The sequence below is a fragment of the Anas acuta genome, chromosome 2, assembly GCF_963932015.1.
Source record: "Anas acuta chromosome 2, bAnaAcu1.1, whole genome shotgun sequence".
Lineage (NCBI taxonomy): Eukaryota > Metazoa > Chordata > Aves > Anseriformes > Anatidae > Anas > Anas acuta.
Genome location: NC_088980.1, coordinates 3546412 through 3569682, shown reverse-complemented (window position 1 = coordinate 3569682; position 23271 = coordinate 3546412). Strand labels below are relative to the sequence as shown.

At 43.2% G+C, this 23271-nt stretch overlaps 1 protein-coding gene across 2 annotated transcripts; it reads right to left on the bottom strand.

The window, feature by feature from the left end:
• Nucleotides 1-2356: 2356 nt before the first annotated feature.
• On the bottom strand, nucleotides 2357-22722 carry SEC22C (SEC22 homolog C, vesicle trafficking protein). Of its 2 annotated transcripts, none has more exons than XM_068673284.1 (8): nucleotides 22669-22722; nucleotides 18305-18399; nucleotides 17533-17742; nucleotides 15153-15316; nucleotides 13156-13338; nucleotides 8129-8247; nucleotides 7432-7497; nucleotides 2357-5679 (listed from the first exon to the last, which is right to left on the bottom strand). In XM_068673284.1, exons 3-8 carry the CDS (start codon nucleotides 17712-17714, stop codon nucleotides 5479-5481), a joined length of 915 nt encoding a protein of 304 aa, XP_068529385.1. In that variant the 5' UTR covers nucleotides 17715-17742; nucleotides 18305-18399; nucleotides 22669-22722; the 3' UTR covers nucleotides 2357-5478. The 2 variants fall into 2 exon arrangements, with proteins under 2 accessions (XP_068529385.1, XP_068529386.1); XM_068673285.1 differs by lacking the exon at nucleotides 22669-22722 and adding an exon at nucleotides 20446-20880.
• Between the last annotated feature and the right edge of the window lie 549 nt (nucleotides 22723-23271).

The window sequence follows — 23271 nt, the reverse complement described above, 5'->3', positions numbered from 1 at the left end:
GAAACAGCATTTCTAGGGCTAGAAAAAGAGGGTAGAAATAATGGGGAGCCACCCAACCTTTTAGCCAAGTCCTCCTGGTGGATGAGCCTGAGCCAGCTGTTAAAGAAGGATGAGTGAACTCGTGTTCCTCTTTACTAAGACTGCAATAAGGGGGCACTGCCCCATCTCCTCCCATCAAGGGAAGGGACCTTTCCTGGTCGGTCTGCCCATGGGCAGAGGTTAACAGCCCTGGTCTCCAAACATGAGCCACCAACCCTACCTGAAGTGGCTGCAGAGCACAAGTCAATGACATCAGACATTGCAGTAGGGCACACGTACACGGATACCATTCATTGCCCCTCCCAGGTCCTCATTTTTGCCAGAATGATGCTTTGGAGGGGAAACACAGCACTGTAAGCAAGTGAATCGGTCATATTTTAAAATCTCTTTGTTAAGCCTGTTGGAAAAGAAACGAGAGGTGGAAGAGCACTCCCGTCCCCAGGGAGCTCAAACACACCTTCATTCCCTTTCAACAGGATGCTGCTTCTTTCCAAAAACATTCTCCGAATGTCTCAAGCAGGCATTTATTTGCCAACAACCCTACAAAACCACCTACAAAAGGCACCAGCTGCAGAATAAAGCATCTGAGCTCCTCTGCCTGTGCCAAGACATGCTTTTAGAGGCAGCCAGCACCCAACAGAGGCTCTCAGCTGCCCTCACCTCCTACCTACAAGCTCCTGGCCTTGCTGCAAGGGGTTTCATGCCACTTTTTCTCCCTGCCCTACAACAGCCGAGACAAGCCAGCCACCCCAAGGAGGCAACGTGTGTGAAAACGGAGCTCAGCTGCTTCTTCTGGCTTCTGTTGCCTTCCCCATTCCCCAGTTTTTACATGCAGTTAGGTCACATTGGAAAGACAGCGCACAGCACAAGCCGAGTTACTTTGTTTAAAACAAACCCGTGCATTTCTATCACCTGAGGAGTTGTTTCCTTTTTGGCGCAGGGGCCCTCTGATCCTCCCACCTCCTTTTATCAGCATCTTCAAAAGAAAAAGGGAGTTATAATTGCTTTCTCCCCTCACCTTAAGAGGGGAAAAAGGGGGGGGGGGGGGGGGGGAAATAAGGCTGCTGTTCTTCTCTGCTGGCATCTTAAGAAAAAAAAAAAAAAAAAAGATGCTTTGAGCAACTGTTTATGTACAGGAAGGAAAAAAAAAACACTCCTAGATTTCAAAAAGCAGAGCAGTTCAGAAGAATAAGGCTCCCCCCCCCCAGTTTTGCTCATTACCGCCTGCTGTCTGCACTGCCTTCCCCTCATTACAGGGCCAGCCACGGGCTTCTCCTTTCCTTTTGTCAGCGCAGCGATGAGCTGCGGCACCGCAACCATCTCGAACCCACTGCTGACACTGCAGTGCCTTGAGCCAGGGGAGGTTCAGGTTGGAAATGAGGAGACATTTCTGCTCAGAAAGAGCAGTCAGGCACTGGGACGGGTTGCCCAGGGAGGTGGTGGCATCCCCGTCCCTGGGGGTGTTTAAGGAGAGGTTGGACGTGGTGCTTGGGGACATGGCTTAGTGGTGGCATTGGGGGTAGGAGATGTTGGACCTGATGAAGCTTGGAGGTTGCTTCCAACCTTAATGACTCTGTGATTCTAGGATTTGGCGCACAAGCCTGATTTCTTCCAATTTTGTGATTTTTACCTGATTCTTTGGTGTCTGATTAGGCAGGCTCCAAAGATACCCCCTCTGCAAGTCTTGCCCTTCAAAGCATCTCTCTCCCAAAGCCTGGTCGCTGAGACCTGACCCTGCCGTGTTCAGATGGTGGGGATGCGGGACTCAGTCATGCATTTCATCAAAACCTGATGAGGTTGCTTCAAAGGTAGCTGAAACTGGGAAAAATAAAAGTAAAGTTCACAAGGGAAGGGTTAAGGACCATCCCTAGTAGGGATACTTACTAGGCCTAGTTCATTTAACCAACTAGGCTACAAAAAAAATCTAGTAACAATCTGCAAAATCCCCATCTCTCTCTGCCAAGCAGCTGGAAAAGGACCTACAGGACTGTGTAGCATCAGACTTCACATAATTCAATGCTCCAAAATGCAAGTTTTGCAGGAAAAGCCTCTCTAATGTGGTCTCAAAGTAAAAAGCAAGATTGCTGAAGCTACAGAGACTATATCATAGCCTGCTGCCTGGAAAAGCAAGTCTCTGTATACATTTTTATAGACATTTTATGCAGCTCAGTCACTCAGACACTCTTATTTTTGAGATATTTCGGACACTGCCACAGGGAACACTCATTTTCATATGCATCAAACAGTTCATCTACCTTGTGTCCAGTGTACCCAGCTATTTCCAAACTACAAACGAAGGTATAAATGAAGGCAACCATTACAAAAAAGCCATTTATTAGGTATGTACATATATACACATACATGCAAAATGATTTTATACACATTTACACAGGTTCAGTTATTAACACAGTGCAAAAATGTCTAAAAAGGTACCAGCCCACCTTCTATAAACTTAACAGGTCTTTGGGAGAAGAAAAAAAAACAACACACAAAAAATAAACAGTTTCATAAAGTGACTATGCACTGTGAATCTTTTAAATTAATGAAGTTCATTTGTTGCCGATTTCCTTGTGCTATGCTGCTGGGTGAGGAAAAGAATTTCCAAGGGACTTATCTTGAAAACTGACAGAGTTAAGGAGATACAAGTCAAACCACATTAAACAGTTTGAAGTCGAACAAAAAGGGATGGATTCCTGTTTGGGGATTTGATTCAACACCAGAGTAATCCCACGTTATGAGTCAGATTTCATGTACTCAAACTGCAAGTCATTCTTTTTTATTAAATCTTAAAGCACTGAGATCGATGCAAGCTATTCTATTCCTCTTGCTGTTTCACTGGACAAAAAGTTTAATTGTATAAATACCACAGATACAGAAGCCATCCTAAATAATAACACAAAATAAAAACAAATAATGCTTGCTCTTCCTCGCTCCCAAATCACAATCCAGAACTACAAAGTGCACAGATACCAATGCACACAGATTAATCCACACAGATTCCTTAGCACAGGTTGCACACATTACAGAAAAGTTGCAAAGGGATCAAGCAAACAGCAAAGCAGAGCTTTGTCCGTGAGCAGAAGAGACCTTGTTGCATCCTCTGCCTAATCCACAAAGCCAAAAAAAATTATATGAAGGCAGAATTGTACCAACGGAGTTTGTTCAACAAAGTGTTCTCAGGAAAAAAGAAAGCATTAACCAAAAGCTGATTTTAACCTTCATCAACTCTAATGATGTTAATTACACGAGCTATCCGAACACCTCATTGTATCGCTTGCATTGCAGAGCTGCTGCTCACATCACCTGGCACAGAGAGGTGGTTGCTTTAGGATAAAGCAGTCGAATACTCACGGAGCATCAGGACCATTGCTCTTTCCTCCCATCAGCTAAATAAAAGGCTGAGGAACACAAAGCACATCATGGTTCACTGCCCCCCCTGCTGTCAATACTCTGTGCATTTAGTTTTGTTCTGTTTCTCCTGACTTGTAACCCAACATCATGGCTTAATTTCCTGCAGCCTCCAATCACACAGAAAGAGAACCTTGACAAGTAAAACCGGGACTGAACTGTACAGAAACTTAAAGCTTGACAGCACTAAAACTCCCACATCTGCGGGGTCATCTGGGTGTCTTAATGAGAATGTGTGAGTCCTGGCTTCATTCATCCACTTACCGCCAGTTTTGTGCCAGAGTGAACGACAGGCAATCCATTTTAATCCACTCCTCTAGAACGGAACAGCATTACCTCATGGCACAGAGCTCCAGCTGTTTTCATAACTGGCTGGCTAAAACATTCCTCCATCACTTCTACTAGGCTATTCCTCATGGTTTAAAGGACCTCATTACATAATTGTTACAGTAAACGGGGTAAGCATGAGTTGGAAGAGAAATGCCTCTATTTTATTACTGGAAAAAGCTCTGGAACCAAGTCTCTAGATGTCCTAGAAACTGTCCAGGCTAACAGGCTGCAGTTAGATGCATCCCAGAAGTGCTTCAAAGGCCACACATTTTTGGTCCACTGATACTTGGTGTGTTTACATCTTGGGATTTCAGGAAAACATACCGAGATGCAAGGAAATAATTTTGTTAAGTATTTCTGCAAACTCAGAAAGACAACTCTGCATCGTGTTAACCTCCTTGCAACCACTAGAGGTAGAGACTATGTGAGAGAAAAATAAGTCTTTGGTGAGAGACTGTTGGTGAAGGAAATGAGGTCATCAGAAAAAAAAATAAAAAAATAAAGAAATCTAGGACCATACTGGGACAATAACACACCTACAGCTCCCTACATCATCTCAGTTTGAGTCTTTACAATCCTTCGGGGACAGCTGCATCAAAATGCTATTCATTTTTTTAAACGCAAGCAGCCTAAAGTATTCGTATACGTGCTAAAATGCCCATATGCACCTCGGTATATCACTTACAAGAATACCCAGTGCAGCAGAGGTTAAGAAATTCAGCTCCTAAGTACTATATTCAAAAGTGCACACTCATAAATTCTTCTTAGGGTAAGAACTCAACACCATTAGCTAAAGGTGTTTTATATAATAAAGAGAACCTGCTCTTGCTCTCCATTACTGGAGATGGCTTTCCACTCACCAGCTATTCGTTTTTCTAAAGGTGAAGGAGTCGGTGGCCTGTCGTAAGTAGGCTTGGAAGATTTATTATCTGTACAGACCAAGCAAACATGGAACTGCCCATACAGTAAGGGTGACCTTAACTGGGGAAATAAAGGCCGCCTGAGCTGAAAGGGCACTAATATCCCCTTGGTTTATTTTATGCTGCCCCAAGCATATTTGTAATTAACCAACAAGCATGTACTTTAAAATGTGCTGTATAGCCAGGAAATATTTAAAACCTGTATGTTTTTTTAAAGAAGCTACAGCCTTTTCCTTTCATTGAAAACCCAGAAAAAAATACCCTGAATCTCATCCTAACATTTTTTTTCCCCATTGATAATGAACTCGTCTAACTACGGCAAACTACTCCTTTACTTACACTTACCAAGAGTCTACAGACAGAAGTGTTACCCACCACTTTATCTTCTCCTTATAATACAATTTTAGGATTTTCAGAAGCATTTCCACGCCAAGACATTGACCTGCCAAACTGTTACAGAGCCAGTAAGACAAATGGTAAAATACTGTCTAGGTGGTAGCAGTCAAGGAGTAAGCGCCGGTTTTAAGGTGAACCTCCATCCGCTGACGACACCTAACAAAATCTACCATGCACAATCACCACATGCCATGTTGAATACAGTTAAATTCTTCACTGTGTGTTTGACATTGCTACATGGATCCCACTTCGTTTCAGGTTGCTTTGAGACATCCTCTGCGCAATAACCACTGTCACAAGGCTTTAAAAATACTCCAAGCTATTTTTGCCCCTTTTAATACAAAAAATGAGCCGTAAAAAGAGAATAGCAAACCCACAGTCTTTTTCATACTCCATAGTCAGGCTGTTTCTCCATGAGCTGCCTTGTCAGTATCTGGTAGGAAGACAGAGATGCCACTCCTATGTGAAAGGCTATTTGCCAGACATTCCGCAATCCGTACAAGTAAACATTGCATAAACAGACCAAGAAAAAGAGTATAAATGTCTTCACTTTCCTCGTCGAGCTGTAGAATAGGTACAAGTAACACTACAAAAGGACAAAGAGAGATCATTAGCATTAAAGTATGTATATAGAAGACCAGAGTTACGCATATAAACACGTACAGGCAAGCTGGGGACTGCTGGCACATCCACGCCTCTCGGACATGCCAACCATTGCCATGACCACTAAGAATTTCAAAGCTTTCCTCCTGCTCCCATCCTGAAAGGTTCTCCAGAAACAGCAGCCTCAGTCCAAAACCTACTGGTTAAACGTAGGCAGCAAACGAAGCCTGTCAGCACACTCGGTGTCCCTCCTGCCCACCCCAGCCTGGACTAAAAGGAGTATAAAGTTTGAACCAGCTTTCAAAACCCACCTGTGATTCTTGCAAGGCAAAGGCTCAGAGGCAGGAAACAAGCAAACCCCAAACTGCTGCTGCTGGATTTGCTCTAGGGGTAAGTAAAGGATTTCATTCTCTAGACTTGACTTGGCAGCAAGAGCATCATTTCTGCCAACACAGGGCTCAAAAGTGTTTTGGGGCTTTCTGTATTTTTATACTCGAAACCAGCTGGAACCCACTTGCTAAGCAAGTGTGAAGAGCAACAAGCCTTGCAGGAGAGAACTAAAAACTTCACAAATTGCTGGCAGAAGAGCTACTTTTCTAAGTCAGGCAGTAACAGATCAGGCTTTCTCACTTAAGGTCACAGCTTCCAACTGTGCCGATGACACAAGTAGATACCATAAAGTAGAAAGCACTTCACATTTGAGCTCAATTTATGCACGAGCATTTTGTGAAGATGACTGCTACAGATCAAAAGGACAAGAAAGAACACCTTTTTTTTTTTTTAAAGCTTCTTTAGCTTCAGGTGCTAACTGGAATAAAGCAGGACAGAGCCTTTCTGTGTGATGACTGACTTGCATCCAGTTTTCAGATCCCGATTATTATCTCCATTTTAAAGCTCTGCCACGAGCAGAGGTGTAAAAAGGCTGAAAGACACTCAATTGTCTCTTACGATATGACAAATAGCATCATTACCAGTTTTAAATATCACAGATGAACAGAAGCCTTCAGATAGCTACCCCCAAATTTGGTTGGCCAAAGGCAACAGCACTAAAAACACATTGTATTATGTTATACTGTCAATTAGCATCCTAACTATAGCAGCTTCCTGTGACAACAGGCTAAAAATGGAAGATTTTGCAAACTGCAGATTTCCCTGAAACCTAAAGGTTGTGGACCACTACGTTAGGCATTTAATAAACCTTTCAGGAAGAACCTGTTTGGAGCATATATTATTTTCCTCATTCAAACTCTTCTGCATAAGGAGGTAAGAGAAAATAATCCATTGGAAAAAAAAGAAAATCTAAGGAAGTTGGGAACTGTATTTGTCCCAAGACTTTAAAATAACTTTTCATGTAAATTAGAAGACTTTCAGTGGTGGTGTTATTCTATATGTCCTTTTCTTTTACAGTGGTTATGCTACAAAAGCCCATCACTAGGTCAGAAAGACAACACATCAATCACTTTGGGAAGAGAAGCATCTTTGGGCTAGCACTTCTTTATCACACTCAGCTCTATTTGGCATGCCACAGCATGGAAACACTGAAAAGCCAGCCTGCAACTCCAATTTGACAAGGTTAAATTGTGCTCTTAATTATATTTGTGCCACTTCACTGGAGCACCTTTGTGGAATTGACTAGATAGGATGCTAAAAAACAAGTTGTTCCTCTGCTTAGCTGAAAATGGTTTTGTATCGTAACTCATAATGTCAAAACTCAGAAAGCATTAAGTTAACATACCTGAAAAACACAGGCTAGAAAAGGTAGAAAAAAGGCTATCACATTTCCAATTACTTCACGGTCCTCCTGTTTGGATAAAACAAACAAGGAATTAAATAAACTACACTTTTTTTTTTTTAGCAAGCACTACTTGATATTTTGGAATAATGTATATCATCAAGTACCCCTCATCCTAATTTCTGTTAATTGACTGGAACAGTATCAAACAGCAGCAAGATCACTACCGTTCAACAAGATACCAAGAACTGAGGCTTATGTGACAACAAATAACTAAATAATGATTGTTATAAACAGATAAATAAGACTGAAATAAGACTGTGAGACCCTGCAAGATCAGGACACTTTTTTTCCTCTTTTTAAAGTTGTTTGCAGTTACATATTTAACAAAAATTACACAGAAGCATCTAGAACAAAATACAAGACAAATAATAATAATATATCCAACCAGCCTAGCAAGATTACAACATTCTCCAAATTCCAGTGTCACCAGAAAAAAAGTAGAATGCAACATGCTTGAATATACAACAAAACACTCGCTCTAGAAGGTAAGCAATCAGAACTGTACGGTTCCTGGACAAACAAAAGTTTTTATGAGATGTGTGGTCTGCTATGAAGCGGAAAAGCCACCCCTCATCTGGTTACTGCAATAACTCTCTTCCTTCATCTCATTTTCAGGTTTCAACCCAACCAGGATTACCTGAAATGAATGCTCTGCTAGGTGAACTCCTCGAATGAGATTCAAAGCCCCACACATGATGTTCAGAACAAGGGACAGGATGCCCAGGGGAGTCACACGTTGCATTCTGTAAGTAGGGACTTAAAATAAAAAAAAAAAAAAAAAAAGAACAACAAAAGAGAATGAAAAGATAGCCATTAGTACTACAGTACTAAGTTAGCACTACAACTTCAAACATTTCAACATAAAGCAACTCAAATCAGCTTATCTGGATTTTCCAAACCTTTCATGCTTGTTCCGGAGAAGACCAATTATGAATAGAACCACATTTGTTGTTGCATTACACTGCTCAATTTTTTTGACATCTAAAAAAATATACAACAGCTCTGGAGCACTTTTTAAACAGGTTAAGTAATAGAATTTGTTCTTGAACTATTTAGCATTGATTTCTTCTTTTGTGCTGCATATAGGTATTTTTCAACTCTTTATTACAGCAGATTAACAGAACTGACCATTCTTCATGGGTCAGGAGAAAAATCAGAGGCTTTAAGCACTCAAAGGGATAGTAAAAACCTTAGATTTCTGGCACATGTAACAGCAAGAGACCAATTTGTTTCCCCCTCAACTGGTAACCACACACCTCCCGACAGATAATTTGAGGGTTTAATCCTGCACAGGGAAATCTAGTTTCTCCTGCATCATTTCCATACCACACTTTGTGCCCTAATTAAGCTGTTGCCACAGTGTAATATAAAACTGTACCAAGACCAAGGATTTAGATGCCTTGCTGCAGGAATAGTTACTGGGGCAGTTCTCAGGATGACACAAACTGTCGGTGCCAGTCTTCAAGGCAGACTGACAAATCACAATCAAAACTGGTGCCTACGGATTGGATTCTGAAGTTTTTGGCCTTTGAGACACATTTCACAGCCCGCTACAGTTTCTTTCATCCCCTTTCTGCCCACATCTCACAGGTAGGGAACTACCTGTCTCACCTCCTCTGCTACTAGCATTTGTTTGAACACCCAAACACCATTTCCTCAGGACAACCTAATTGATACATACCTAGCTAAGGCCAAAGCAATTATTATTGATTTGTATTTAAGTTTGCTATTTGCCACTTCTAATTAAGGGTTTGGTTGTCCAAAAGCTTGCCTATTTTTCAACCTAGCTAGTGCAACAATACATACCACACCTTGATCTTCACCTATGTTTATTTCTTGCCATATTCTATCCGTGGCTCACCACAAATAGAGTACTTTCAGCATAACAACAATGGCAATTTGCACCTCAGGCATCAAATCCAGGTCCTCTCCTGCACCAACAGATGATACAGGACAGAACGGATGAGCCCTCAAGAAGCTTCCCCAGTCTCACGATGTTCTGTCCCCTGACCAGCTGTAGAAAGCTCCCGACAAGGAGATAAACTATGCAAAACAGAGATCAACTCTGGTTTTGCTTCAGTACCAGGTGAAATTCCCGTACCTACTTGAGCACTGCACTACTACTGCACAGTTCAAAAAGGAAAACACTTTGTGTCTCCTCCTTTAAGAGGGATTTTGATAGATGGATGTGAAAAAGCTTGGTGCCAAATTAATGTAGGGATATAAATCCTCTTTTATAAATGTCTTTGTAATTAATTTCTCTGGCACGCACTCATACCTCCGTAATTTCATCCCGAAAGCTGCTGCAAAGGGAACTGTATTAATCTCATTTGCAATATGTCACATTATTTAGTATTACTGTGTATTATTGTCATGCACATTTTCACGTAAATAAATGGTGCAAGAAACCCGATCATTTAAAGGCAATTTTGCTTTTCTGCTATACAGGGAAATTTTAAATCCAAGCAACACGCTGAACAGAAGCTGTACCAACATGTTTGTTTTTATACTGACAGCAGCATTCAGTTTCCTATTATTTTTGATAAATTAAATAATGTTGCAGCTATGTATTTCTCTCTCATGGAAATTTCCTGATAAAGACTACCATTTCTTCTTCCTGAATTGCTAAGATTTGCTTCAGAGGCAGGCTGTGTCTCTCAGACACAGAGAAATCATCAAGTACAAGTGTCGTTCACTGCACAGGATCTTGCAAACTACACGCATCAAGAGTTTCCAGACCCCAGTGAAGAACAAGGGGGAATATATTGCTTCTGCAGGCTGAAGACAAGAGCATGAAATATTATTTAAAAGTGACATTTTTGTCCACTAGGATAAAAAGAATTGCTTTCACAGACGCAGGGGAGATTACAGTATCTAGTTGCTCAGGGCTCACAGTCTGTGAAAACTGATCTTTAAATTGTTTGCTGGGGAGTTTTGTTTCTGCTGCATCTTCCTGAGGTTTAATCCACGAACTGCAAATTGCACAGAGCAAGAGAAATGGGTACTGCTAGAACAAGATTATTACAATTCTGTGTGCAGATTCAATCATGTTTTCATAAAAACACTTTAATACTAGAATTGTTTATTACACGAAATAAGAGAACAAGAGACTATAAGCTCTGTTAGCCCAGAACAGCAGTTTTGCACACGCACACACACACAATTAAATGCTAGCTGGGATTCAAACTGATCTGACTGTTCAGTAGGAAAGTCAGGCACTTCAGAGTACAAGAACTGTACAGAGGTATTTTGGGCACCGTGGGTTATCCAGCACCCAGAAAAATGCGTCTGCAGGTTTCAACAGGTGTAGAACAATTCTGTGAAAACACACTCGAACAATGAAGACGAGGAAATTTGTAAGAGATTTTCTGAGCAGAAGCCTCTGGCTATTTAACTGGCTGACATCAGTGCCAATGCCATACTCCATTCTGTCTCTTCAAGGGTTTGACAATGACTCACTTACACAAAGCTCCAGATAAAGACAGCACCGGGAGTGAAAAGATGAAATCAGATTCAAGCACTTTAAAAATAAAATGCGAGCAACTGAAAAACAGAGATGTAAGAAGAGGTTATCAAATCTTCAAAAAACATCTTGAAAAGGACTCTGAAGTACTCCCCGTGTGCCTCCAAAAGACTAAGAACATTCATCAAGGGGAGCACAATGCTGCATAATTTAATAGCCTGCTTACTAGACAAATAGTACAAGTTGTTCTTCCATTTCTTATAGCCAGTTCTGAGGAAAAAACTCTCCCTCTATGCAGAAAGCCACTTCCATTTCACTTTTCTTTTATATACACAGCCCACTGCCTTCCAAAGCTTTACCAGCTAGCCTAGATTGGGGCACAAGGTTAAGCTTTTGCAACAAAAGCTGAGGCTGTGGAGATGTTGAGCAAGGATACGGTGTTAGTGTCTTTCTAGGAAGAACTGAGCTGGATTTCGTTAACAAATGGAGTAATAAAAGGAAGATAGAATGAAAAAATGAAAAAATGTCTTGTTTCTATATATACACTTGACAATGACAAAACTGCCCTGACTTTTCAGACTCCTTTCACACTACAAAGAAGAGGAGCCAGGGGATGTGCTCACACAGATGAACAGACAGGAGCTGGTTACATCCACGTGAGGAGACTGATGTTTTGATCAGTCCAGGATTTCTCGTCAGTACAGAATGCAGACGTGATTAAGTTCTGCTCTCCTGGAACCACTTCAACATATGCTCAGTAAGACTCCTGTATTGCAGAGCTGCAATATAAATAACAGTAATAAGGCAACAGACACTATGCACACGGCTAAACTTAGAGCAGCTAAGTGGGATTCAGCAGCTCGGTGGTGATGAGAGGAGAGAGGAACAAACCAGGCAAGCTGACTCCAGCTGATGGAAACAGATGACCATAAACACAGCCCTTAAAATAAAGATGGAACAATTTGTATGAGTATTTGGGTTAGAACAGAGAGAAAAAAAGAAGCCAGAAACACAAGCCAGATGGAAAATAAAAGAAAGTAATTAGGAAGATGGGGAAAACTGAAAACATATTTCTGATCTGTAGACACAGACTAGCTAGCAAATGTTCACTGGCACTGAAATTGTTCACACTAGTGCAAAGAATTTCTAAGCCCTGCCACACCATGAAAATATTTAACCTCCAAGCATGGTTTGGAGGCACACTTTCAAGTCTGACTTGTAAATCAAATGTTTTCTATTTTTAATTCTTCCTGGTCACTGATCCTTTTCATTTTACCTTAAAATACCTTTGTCAAATTAGATTCCAGCTCATCCATCAGAAACATTAAGACCAAGCAGGTAGAAATTAATTTTGTTAATGCTTCATAAGCCAAGAGCAACGAAAGAAGAAGAAATACAAGCTCATGGTACCCCAGAAGCTGCATTTAAACTGCAATGCTAATAGGATTAAAATCATTTTATTTTGCAAAGGAAGTAGGCAGGACTTTGACTACGCAACTGAAACACAAACAAGACACCAACTTCAGAGAAAATTAAGTAGAGGGTAGCACTTTTAAAAGGAAGAAAAATATCAGCTTTTGTTACAGAAAGTTCCTGTGCCAAGCCTCTACACATTGTTTGTGCAGACACATCTTCCGAAAAATTTAGTCAAATGCACTAAATTTTAAAGAACAGGGTAAAAGCAGAAAGTGCAGGTGGGAGAACAACCCAAGGTGGGTAGTATGAGAGTTCTGCCCTCAGCTCAAACACGTTCTTCTGATCTTTTCTTTCCTCAGGGCTGAAGTAACTCAACGAGTCTGTAATTACATATCTTCTATCTGAGTCTGCAACAGCCGGTGAAAATACTGGCACTGCTTCTGCCAAATCAAATTTAACAATCAGCAACTTTAAAAGCAGAATACTTTCACATGCAAAATGCCAAGCCCGGTTATAACTGATTGCCCATGTGGAGCAGCTTATCTAAAATTGGGGGGGAAAAAATGCACTACCCTGAATACTTAACGCATACCTGCTACAATCCAAAGCCCACACGCTCTTCAATGTGGCAAAAAGGCAGCCTTTTCTCCCAGGTTTTGTACACGTTACCCCTATTTCTCAGTGTAAAAGGAACAACTGCTGCTGTACGCTTTCATATATGCTTCGTTGTCCTTTGCAGTTAGGTTTAGGAAGTCTGCTGTCACCTGTGCAGAGTAGCAACTTACCAACCTCCACATGAACTTCTGCGTGCCCACCGTTAGCCAGCCCGTTCATCAGCTCCGCGTCCTCCAGCTTCAGCTCAACTGGGGGCTGAAACTTCATCTCCTCCTCAACCTTCTCCCAGTTCACCTTCGCTCGAGAGCCGCTCGTACAGTTGAAATGCCATTTTACTTTCTGAATGACGTTATCTGAAACGTTATAAAACACACTTTGATTAGCTCTGCAGAATTTTAGGTCATTATTCCTCAAATCACTACATTCTTTGCTTTTTGGATTTTTTTTAATTACTTCCCTCACTTCTTTTCTTACTAGTTTCAGGTATAAAAGTCTACTGTTGGTTAACAAATAAAGGACCTTCCCTAGGTATTTTATATCACACCTAATCCCTTCAGGATGCTCTATATAAGCCACCTCAACATCCTGCCTGCAGAGGACTGAAGATGTAACACATTTTCAACTACCCATGAACTAGCATGAGGCCTGAATCAAGTAAATCTGCTTCATGTTTTAATAATGCCAAGGATTAGGGATTTTTCGGCACACAGAAAAACTAATTCAACCCATATTCAAGTTATAAAACAGTTCTGAGGCAATTGCAGTGACTCCACCAAACTCCAAGCCACGGGTTTAGGTACAGATCAACCTGCTCTGCCTCTCACACTTTACATTTAAAACCATTCATAAGCGAGTCCCTTTTCACGAATGTGGCTGCAGGTTTGACAGGAGTTACCACAGCACCGAGACAAAACTGAGAATGTGTCTGAGGAAGAACTGCCCACGCACCCAGAGCTGAAGGACCAAGCCGAGGATACTGCTGCTTCCTATTTAACTGTGCAAAGACATGGGAAAATTTCACATGCTTTGGCAAATAAAATTCTCTAACATTAATTTTGCTAAGACATCCTATAATTAAGATCCAGATCCTTAAAGTATTGCTATGCTAGAAGACTTGCATAGATTGAGCACAGCTCTACTGGATATGATACATATGGAATAGCTTAGGCGTGAGTTTAGAGACCACACAGGACCTGGATGTTGTGCTGGAATACACGGTGCCATGAGCATTCATTAAAGTAAAATATAGGATTTTTCAGTAAGTCAGCTTGCTATAATGATCTGTAACTACCAGGCAAAAGGTCAAGATCTTACGTATCTTCAATCCCAACACAAGAAAATCATGCAGCTTTAGGTAGACTCAGTAACAAAATATGGTATGACATTAAAAATTAGAAAAATGCGTTTTCTTTAAGAAGGAGCATTATGGTATTAAAAGAAGCTAAAAATTCTTAATCGAGTTAAAAAAGGAATAATTTGGATCTCAGCATAAAATTACACCTGGAATGTACCCAAAAAACAAACATAAGATGGCTGCATAATGCACTTTCCTTGGGGATTTCTCAATCTTTTAAGCGCGGGCTTAACGATATTACAGAAATCTGGGTAGAAATGTGCTAACCTACTCCAGTATCTTATCCTTTCCCAAAATAGAGTTTCTCACTGCAAGGGAATCGTGTTTTTCAAAAGGTGTGAGGTTCAGCAGAGCATCTGCTGCTTAGCAGAAAAAAACAACATTTATATCAGGTTAAAAAAGAAACACTAGGCATGATTATCAAGTACTATGTGAATCTAAATCGTGCCAGAAGTAAATCTGTCCCTAATAATCTATTTTGTTTCTCTTTTTCCTTGTGCCCATCTGTCTCCACCTGTCAGATTTTTTTTTTAATTAAGTTATAAAGTGTTTGAGACGTGGATTTCTTTTTCTTCTGTGCTTGTTTATTAACCACCACAGCGTTTTGCTCATCTGTTACAGGGGCTCTCAGGAACTGGAGGAACAATAATCTAATAGTTTAATGCAGTTACAAGACTCCCTCCTCCTCCTACACAAGCATGCAAAGACACACACACACACGGTCATTTTTATGATCAGGCTTTGGCCAGGAGACATTGCTTAACAAAAAAAGTATCAGACAAGATATTCTTATTAGAGAACAAAGCTACAAACCAAACTCCAGAAAAGCATACGGTCTGGAAGCTAAACTGATGCTCGTTGTATCATAGGAAGCAGCAAATTCCCACTGAAGCTCTTCCAGGAAGCAAAACGCCATGATGGTTGAGTAATTGCTGGAACAGATCGCCATGCAGGCAATATCCCCAGAAGAAAGGAAACTGAAATACACGTTAAAAAAAGAAAAAAAGTAGTATCAACATACAAAGGCAGGAGGGTCACGCTGAAGGTGAGAAGTAAACTGTGCTTTCTATCGAAACAAAATGTACAGACTGCACTGACTGGAAGAGCAGACTAAAAAAAACGTGTAGGTCCTGCAACCCCTGCCAATCCATCACCCACTGCAACTCCTTCGGCAGGCCTGAGCATACTGAAGAACAAAACACCAATATTTTTGAAATTGCAACATCAGTAAAACAGAGGGCATTACTTTCCCAGACTGGCCTTAAATCAGGCTAATAACAAAAGAGGGAGCCAGAAAACAGCAGAGGGAAGGAGCTTTACAAAGCTCAGTGGTGGTCCACGAACAGGAACAAGCAAGCTTTTCACAAGAAGCAGGCAGAGGTACTCCTTGTGCCCCTCGAACACCATGACGTTGTACTAACAGCAAGAGGTATGGGTCATCTTGCACAAAACCAAGGACACTTTTACTGCTGTGTCATCTACAGCAAAGTAAGATGATTTTGCATCAGAGGCACCATAATAAAAATTCTCATTCTAAAGTGTCCCTCTAACACAAAAGCCATATTTATACAGAGGTTTCTACCCACAGATGCGCCAAAACCTACTAAGAAACTTAACGGAATGAGGAAATCTTTTCTCACAGGCTAGCAATTTGTTAACAATATGTTAGTATAAAGACTACATTTTGGAGCTGAACAGTTACACTTTCTGTATTATCTCTCTTCTGCTGTTTCACCTTGCTTCTTCCAAGCACCAGGTGATAAGAGAAGAAGAAACGGCCTTAAGTTGCACCAGGGGAGGTTTAGGTTGGATATTAGGAAAAGCTTCTTCACTGAAAGGGTTGTGAGGCATCAGAACAGGCTGCTCAGGGAAGTGGTTGAGTCACCATCCCTGGAGGTGTTCAAAAGACATGCAGATGTAGAGCTTAGGGACAGGGTTTAGTGGTGGACTTGTCAGTGCTAGGTTAACAGTTGGACCAGATGATCTTGGAGGGCTTTTCCAACCTAAATGATTCTGTGATTCTATGGTTCTGTTCTATTTCATCCCTCTCACACAGAAATATTTGTGGTTTCTATTTTATCGCAGTTCTATTTATTCATTAAACTGTGTACTTGGGATTTATGGCTCTGATGAGCTCCGTGACTGCCTAATTAGTCTGCGTGTGTTCCCTAAACTCCCTTTGTCCCCAGCTCGAGCTAAGAATCAACACCATGCCTGAGTATAAAACTACTTTTCCCCATTTGCCAACTATTTATAGTCTTTTTGCCACGTATCTGTTTGCACTCTTCTCATTTCAGAGCCAGACACGTAACTACTTTTGTAGAGACTAAAGAAGATTAAAAGCAGCAGAACACATTACTGTCAGAGGGCGTAAGTTCAATGTGAAGGAGAAGGAATTAAAATGCTAATCTCTGCTTTCCCAAGTCATTCGGTGCAAGTTTATAGATCTTATTTCTCCAATCACTCCCCCCAAAAATGGATGCAGTGACCCTGAGCTAGAACTGTAAGTTCTCTTACATTTGCTAATCAGGAATGGAGTCACAAGCTAAAACGCAGTTTTATAACTACACTGGACTGAATAGGAAATAAAATGCTCCTCTCTGAAAAGAACCTTAATTTCTTATAGTAAAGACTCGCAGATCCTCCTCCAAAAAAATAAAAGCAGAGATTTATCATCTTTCCACAGGTACAGGCCACTGTCAAGAAGGAATCAGTTCTGTGCTGACCAGAATAAGAACTGGAGGAGCCCAGGGGGTTTCGTATCACCTACTGAGAGCAAGCATCAGGAAGATCTGATTGTCACTGAAGAAAGGTGTCTGGGCTCAGTTTTAGACAAAGCTATTGAATTCCAAGGCACAAGGGCTCAGAAGATATTTAGAGAAGTTCCACCTCCTCCAATTGCCACTACTAACAAGTATTGCCCATTGAGCTGAATGCATTTAGTACAAAAAATAACAACAACTGAAATGAGCAATTCTTAACAGATGCTTACCTAAACTGAGACAGGGCTGTGTGGCTCTGGTACTGACTAAAAAGTTGCAAAATATGGCTAGGGGTTTACAAATCTATGATAGGATTTCCTATGGGAGTTAGGCACTGTAGAAGACACCTAATCCTTGACGTTGTACCGATCCTCAGAACAACCATCTAAAGAATTCAAGTCAGAAAGCAACTGACAGAAGCAGTGACTTACTGGATGCTAAGGTCACGTCCTTTCGCTGTGCCTCGACTTGGGTACCGGGCCAGAATCGAGGACAACGCCTTTAATCTTTTCCTGCATTCCAGAAAGTCCTGGTTGAAATGAAAATCTGTGGAGGCTGAGAGGGGAAGCCCGTCCCTCACCCGCACCACGCAGGCAAAGAAGATCATGGACATTCTCCGCTGGAGTACTCATGAGGACAACCTGAAAACGAAACGTGGCTTTAGGTTAACAATCCACCTCGGTTATTTACCAGCCAATACACAAGCCTGAAACATCTCAAGGTTGGAGTTTATTCACCACTGCTGCTGACCAACACCTTGTGTACAACCTCTGCCCCGGAAGACAGACAAACCAGCCCCAAAGATCAGAGCTGCATCCCTCTGCTGCCTCTCTCAGACAAAAAGGTGAGGCTGGGGATCTGCCAGGGAGCTACCTGTCTGAAAACTTCCACTATTTTCTCTCCTTCTGCTTTACCTCAGTACCAGAAATGCTGAGTAAACTTCTTACAAGTATTTATGGAAAGCAGCTCACTCCCACGGACACTCTGCAGCCTCGGTAAGTCTCCAGTTGCATTAGCGTTGCAGATCAGGCCTGATTTTCCAGCGTAACACAGAAATAGATTTTAAAAAATGGCTATAGCCCATCAGGCTCTTTTTACAGAAGCAATTATGGCTAAAAATAGAATAAACGTTGCTCTCTCTCGACTTCTTACTCTTTGGCAGGTCACCATCTCCCACAAAAAGTCATTATTACTGGGATTTACCTGGTACATTCACATCACACAAGAGATCTGTCCTTTGGACATACCACGAGGAGTCAGCACAAGATGTTAGAGGACTAACACAGCTCACGTCGTCTCTGGAAGATAAACCATAACGAGCAGTTTAGATAACTCACTAATGACCCTTATCCATACCAATATGTAAAACCTGCCTGCAGTGGGTGAACCTAACCGAAGGAGTATTTTGCCCCAAGGAAAACAAACAACTCATTTCCTTAACCCAGACATCAGTTGCTAGAGGCACTCAAAGGCACTCAGATCACCTCCTCTGAAATGATATGCAAAGTATTTCTGCTGCCCTAATCACCGCCTTTAAAGTGCTGTAAACCAACAGCTCCAACTCAGCAGACAGGCAGTGATTACCACAAACTCTAAAGAAAATAAAAAAACAAACATTTAATCTGCTTCAGGCAAACAACATAAATGAAGCATTAGACAAAACAAACCACTGTGAAGTCTAACTTTTGATAGAGGGTTGCTGTAAGCAGCCCTGTATCAAGAATCACTGCCAACGCTCCAAGATGGTTTAAAACATGTCTCACTGTCAAGTGGTTTTGCTATCTAAGAAGGTAAGAGAGCAAAGTCCCCTACAGTTCAGCCCTTTGTCATCTCCCTCACCCAGAGAGCTTGTCGGATGTCTAACAGGAGCTGAGTTCTCATCATGAGCTGCACCAAGAGGGTGTCAGTTCTGCTCCACAGGCATCACTTCCACATAACTTGCAAAAACTTAGCAATTTCAGACCAGAACCCCTTTACCAAAGGTGGCTGGCATTTGCCAGCATGGTAAAGGAACTAACGCTTGTCCGGAGAACAGGCAGAAAGCATAGTAAGTCATTTCCTTAAAAAGCAAATTAAAACTATTTATCTATCTATCTATCAAATGTTCTCATTTGCCTTTCAGAAACACCCAGAAAACAACCAGGAAAATGGAAACAAATTTAGAAAACAAAGACATTTGCTCTAATATATCTACCCTACAAAATTACTCAACTCACTGTGCCACTTTAAGATAAAAAATGTACATATACACCCCTCACTACGGACATCACCACCTGCAGTTAGCTGCATGGACAGGGACACAACTCCCCAGGGTGTACAAAACTTCATGCTTCAGGGCTAAAGGCTCGCACCAAGCATCAGCACACCCCTCCAAGGGGCTCTGTGCTCTCCTGGGAGAGAGCAGGGTATCAGTCCCCACCAGGAGACTTCCAAACCGAAAGCCAGATCGAGTCAGTGCCCCTTAGTAGGAGAGTAGAGTCCTAAAACGTCCTGCCACGGCTGTGTTTATCCCAAAAGGCTGTGTTTATTTCTGGCTTTAAATCCGTGCATTTTTACCTTTGATGTCTAAGGAACACACAGTCAAGCACATGGGACATGTATCTTACGTGCCTTTTGGTTTGGTGAAAATCGGTGAATGCACGGAACAGAAGGGCCACAAACATCCCCGAGAGATTGTAAGGTGATGCAGTGACTCAAACCTTCAGATGTCTGAGAGCAGGTGAGCACAACCCCAGGGGGAATCACCTGGGGACACGTTCACCGATCTGCTTCTCACGGAGCTCTCCGTTTGCACAGCTTTCTCCCTGCTCCCCAACAATGCAAAATGGGAGTAGGGCGGTTGCTGTGCAAACGTTAAAAAAAAATGAAAAGAGGTTTTCAGCAATTCAGGGGTTTATTTGAAGTGTAGCATAGATGTAGCTGAGAGAGGTGAGAGCCATAAGAGAAGGCAAAACCTACAAATAAATTAATGCAGCTGCTTCACCTGTCTTCTCATCACCAACAGCTGCCACTCAGGCTCACCCAACTCTCCTCTCCTCTCCAATTCCCCCAGCACACCTGCTCTGGCACAGCACCACAACCACCTTTATTTGTTTTTCACCACAGCCTCATTACTCGCACACCGGAGGTGTTCTGTGCCCACGGCAACAAGTTACTAACACACCTCAAATATTTAACTACTCACAAGCAGTTTTGCCACGCCACCTGTAAGGGAATGCACAGAATTGTGGCATCAGATGGGCTGGAGAAGACCTCCAAGATCTCTAAGATCACCAAATCCCATCACTAAACCCATCCCAACACTTGTCCACCCTCTCCGTGAAGAAAATGCTGTCACAACTTACCAGACCGAGCATAACCAGGGAGATCTGATCCTGCTCTTGAAGCCTGACCTACCCTTTCCTCCTCTGGTCTCTCTGTCTGCGTGTGACTCGCTGCCTAAAGTATCTGCAACGGCCTTTACGTGGCAGGCCTTTGAACTCACGTCCCGAACTCTGACAACGTCCTCAGGTCTTTTGATTAATTACACATCAAAACTTCCTGAACTACAAGTAGTAACCCCCTGCCTCAACTTCTGTGCTGGCAAGCAAGGCTCTGAGCAAATGTAAACCCCTAAGTAGGTGAGGGAGGGGATTACGTTTAAAATGCTGTTCTTTAAGAAGTGATTTTATCCAACCATCAAAAGCAGTTTCCTTTTAAGAATGGCACAGCACTAGCAGGGAACACCTCGCTACCAGCTCCTCTCTCGAGGAATTCGTTCCCTCTCCCTGGTCAGAATTTCCCCTTTCTCTAAGGGCAGCACAGAGGTCAGGTTCAAACCTAACACCATGCAACTGTTTTGTCAAGGTCTGATCTGACTGCAGAAAGCTTTCATGGGTGTTACCATAACCCAAGAGGCTCCTGAAGCAGGCTAAGAAGTTGTTTTTGTACACAATGGCTCAATATGTGGTAGCAACCTACTGCACCAAACGTCCCTTTCCTCAGCTGGGTCAGAGTCAGAGGGAGTCAAAAGCAGCCAGAAGTGGGATGACAGAATGTGAAAGAGACTCAAATTCCCTCAATCAAACATGAAACATGGAAAAGAGCTGCAGCTCCACGTTGATTTGAACCTCACCTAACAGGAAAAGGAATTTAGAAATGGTTTAAAAGGAGGATTAAAGCCAGTTACTACTAATTTTCAGGATTACAAGGTGGATTTTCTCCTTTTCTCACATATGTAGAGGCAAAACTGAAGTCCAGTCAAATTTCTCATATTTTAAGACTGCAGTAAGTATATCCGTGTCCCTTCTGTCCCTCATCACTCACACCAGTGCTGTCCAGCTTCCTGAAATCACAGACCTGCACTGCAACGAGCACCACGCTCAGAGTAAATCTCTCCAGATTGAGCAGTGAACAAAAAAATCACCTGAAAGCACAGTATCGTAACTTTTAAAATGTTATTTGTGGACAATAAGAGCCTTTAGGCCACTAAGAAGCCCCCAGGTTCTGTAATCATCACCAAAGGGACGTTCAGAGCCTTCCAGCACCAACAACCTGCTCAGACACAGGGCTATCAATATCACAAATACCACGTGTCACAAGGAGCTCAAAGCCCAACGTTCAGCTCCCCCTGCCCCAGCAGGGCCACCCTGAGCTGGTTTCCAGTCCCACATCCATCTCTGGGAGCTGGGCCCAGCGCTCTAGGTGTGACCCCACAGGTGCAGAAAGGACAGAAAGGGTCCCCTCCTTGTCCTGCTGGGGACACCCTGACTCATGCAGCCCAGGACACCGTTAGCCTTCCTTGCAGAGAACACATTTGGCACCCACCAGGAATGTACACACCCACCCCTCAACAACCTGAGGTCTCCTAAAAAACAATCTCTGTACTTCCAGCAGCTCACAAGCCTTCAGACTCCTTCCCACCCCACTCCATTCACCACATTATGTATGTCCAGCTCAACTCCTTCTCCTCATTAGGGGTCCCCAGAGCCCCCCAAGCATCCCTCTTCACACCCTTCCAACACCCCAGACACCTGAAAGCCACTCCACAAGGGCCCTCCCATACTGACAAGTCCCACACCCCCCCCAAACACCCCCACATCCCCAAACCTCACCCCATCCCACAACCTCTCCAGACCACCTCCAGGCATCCCCAGCCCACCTCAAGCCTTCCTCAGCGCCCCAAGCTCCCTCCCCTCACACCCCTCCACAACCCCAAACCTCACTTCCCTCCCAAGCAAGCCCCAAAACCCCACATCTCCCTCACCTCCCCCTCTACCCTCCCAAACCTCCCCCAAAACCTCACTTTCACCCCACAGCGCCCTCCAGGCCCCCTGCTCACCCCCAAACCTCCTCAGGGTTCCCCCAAATCCCCTCAGGGTTCCCCCAGACCCCCTCAGGGCTCCCTCAGCCCCCCCCCAAACCCCACACCCACACCACAGCCCCCCCCATACACCCTCCCCCTCACCCCCTCACGCTTCCCAACCCCCGCGGGCACCCTCAAAACCCCTCCCCGGGGCTCGGCAGGGGATGAAGATGAAGAAGAGGAGGAGGAGGGAGAGGAGCAAGGCCCCGGGGCCGCCGCTCACCTCACCCCAGCCGCCCCGCTCCCTTCCGCCCACAGAGACGGCGGCCAGAGCGGCCGCGGCGCGGGGCACGACGGGAGCGGGGAGGCCGCCGGGCGCCGCGCGGGGGGGGGAGCGCGGGAGGACCGGGGCTGAGCAGCCTGTGGGGGGTAGACTTGGCGGCCCTGCAGTGCCCCGCTTCAGTGTGGGGAGAGATTTGAGGGGAAAGCGGTGATAAAAAAGCGTGTTGGTTGCATAGCGAGGAGTGAGAAATGAAGCTAAGCGCACCTTTATAGAATCATCGAATCGCAGAATCATTAGGGCTGGAAAAGCCCTCCCGAGATCGTCTGGTCCAACATCCCTACCACCAATGTCACCACTAAGCCATGTCCCCAAGCACCACGTCCAACCTCTCCTTGAACAGGGACAGTGACCTCCACCTCCCTGGGCAAGCCGTCCCAATGCCTGACTGCTCTTTCTGAGCAGAAATGTCTCCTCATTTCCAACCTGAACCTCCCCTGGTGCAACTTGAGGCCATTCCCTCTTGATCTAGAATCTAGTCAACTTTATGGAAATTGACTGGTCTTTTTTATTATTATTATTATTATTTTCATTTTTAGTTCAGCA

Bases quoted from the DNA above. Each gene is read 5' to 3' on its own strand.
- SEC22C (XM_068673284.1), bottom strand. From the start codon at position 17,714: ATGTCCATGATCTTCTTTGCCTGCGTGGTGCGGGTGAGGGACGGGCTT. The intron at 8,248-13,155 runs GTAAGTTGCTAC...TTTTATTTTAAG, and splicing joins AGAAGTTCATGTGGAGGTTG to TCCCTACTTACAGAATGCAA. The intron at 5,680-7,431 runs GTATGTTAACTT...GTCCTTTTGTAG, and splicing joins TTCTAGCCTGTGTTTTTCAG to TGTTACTTGTACCTATTCTA.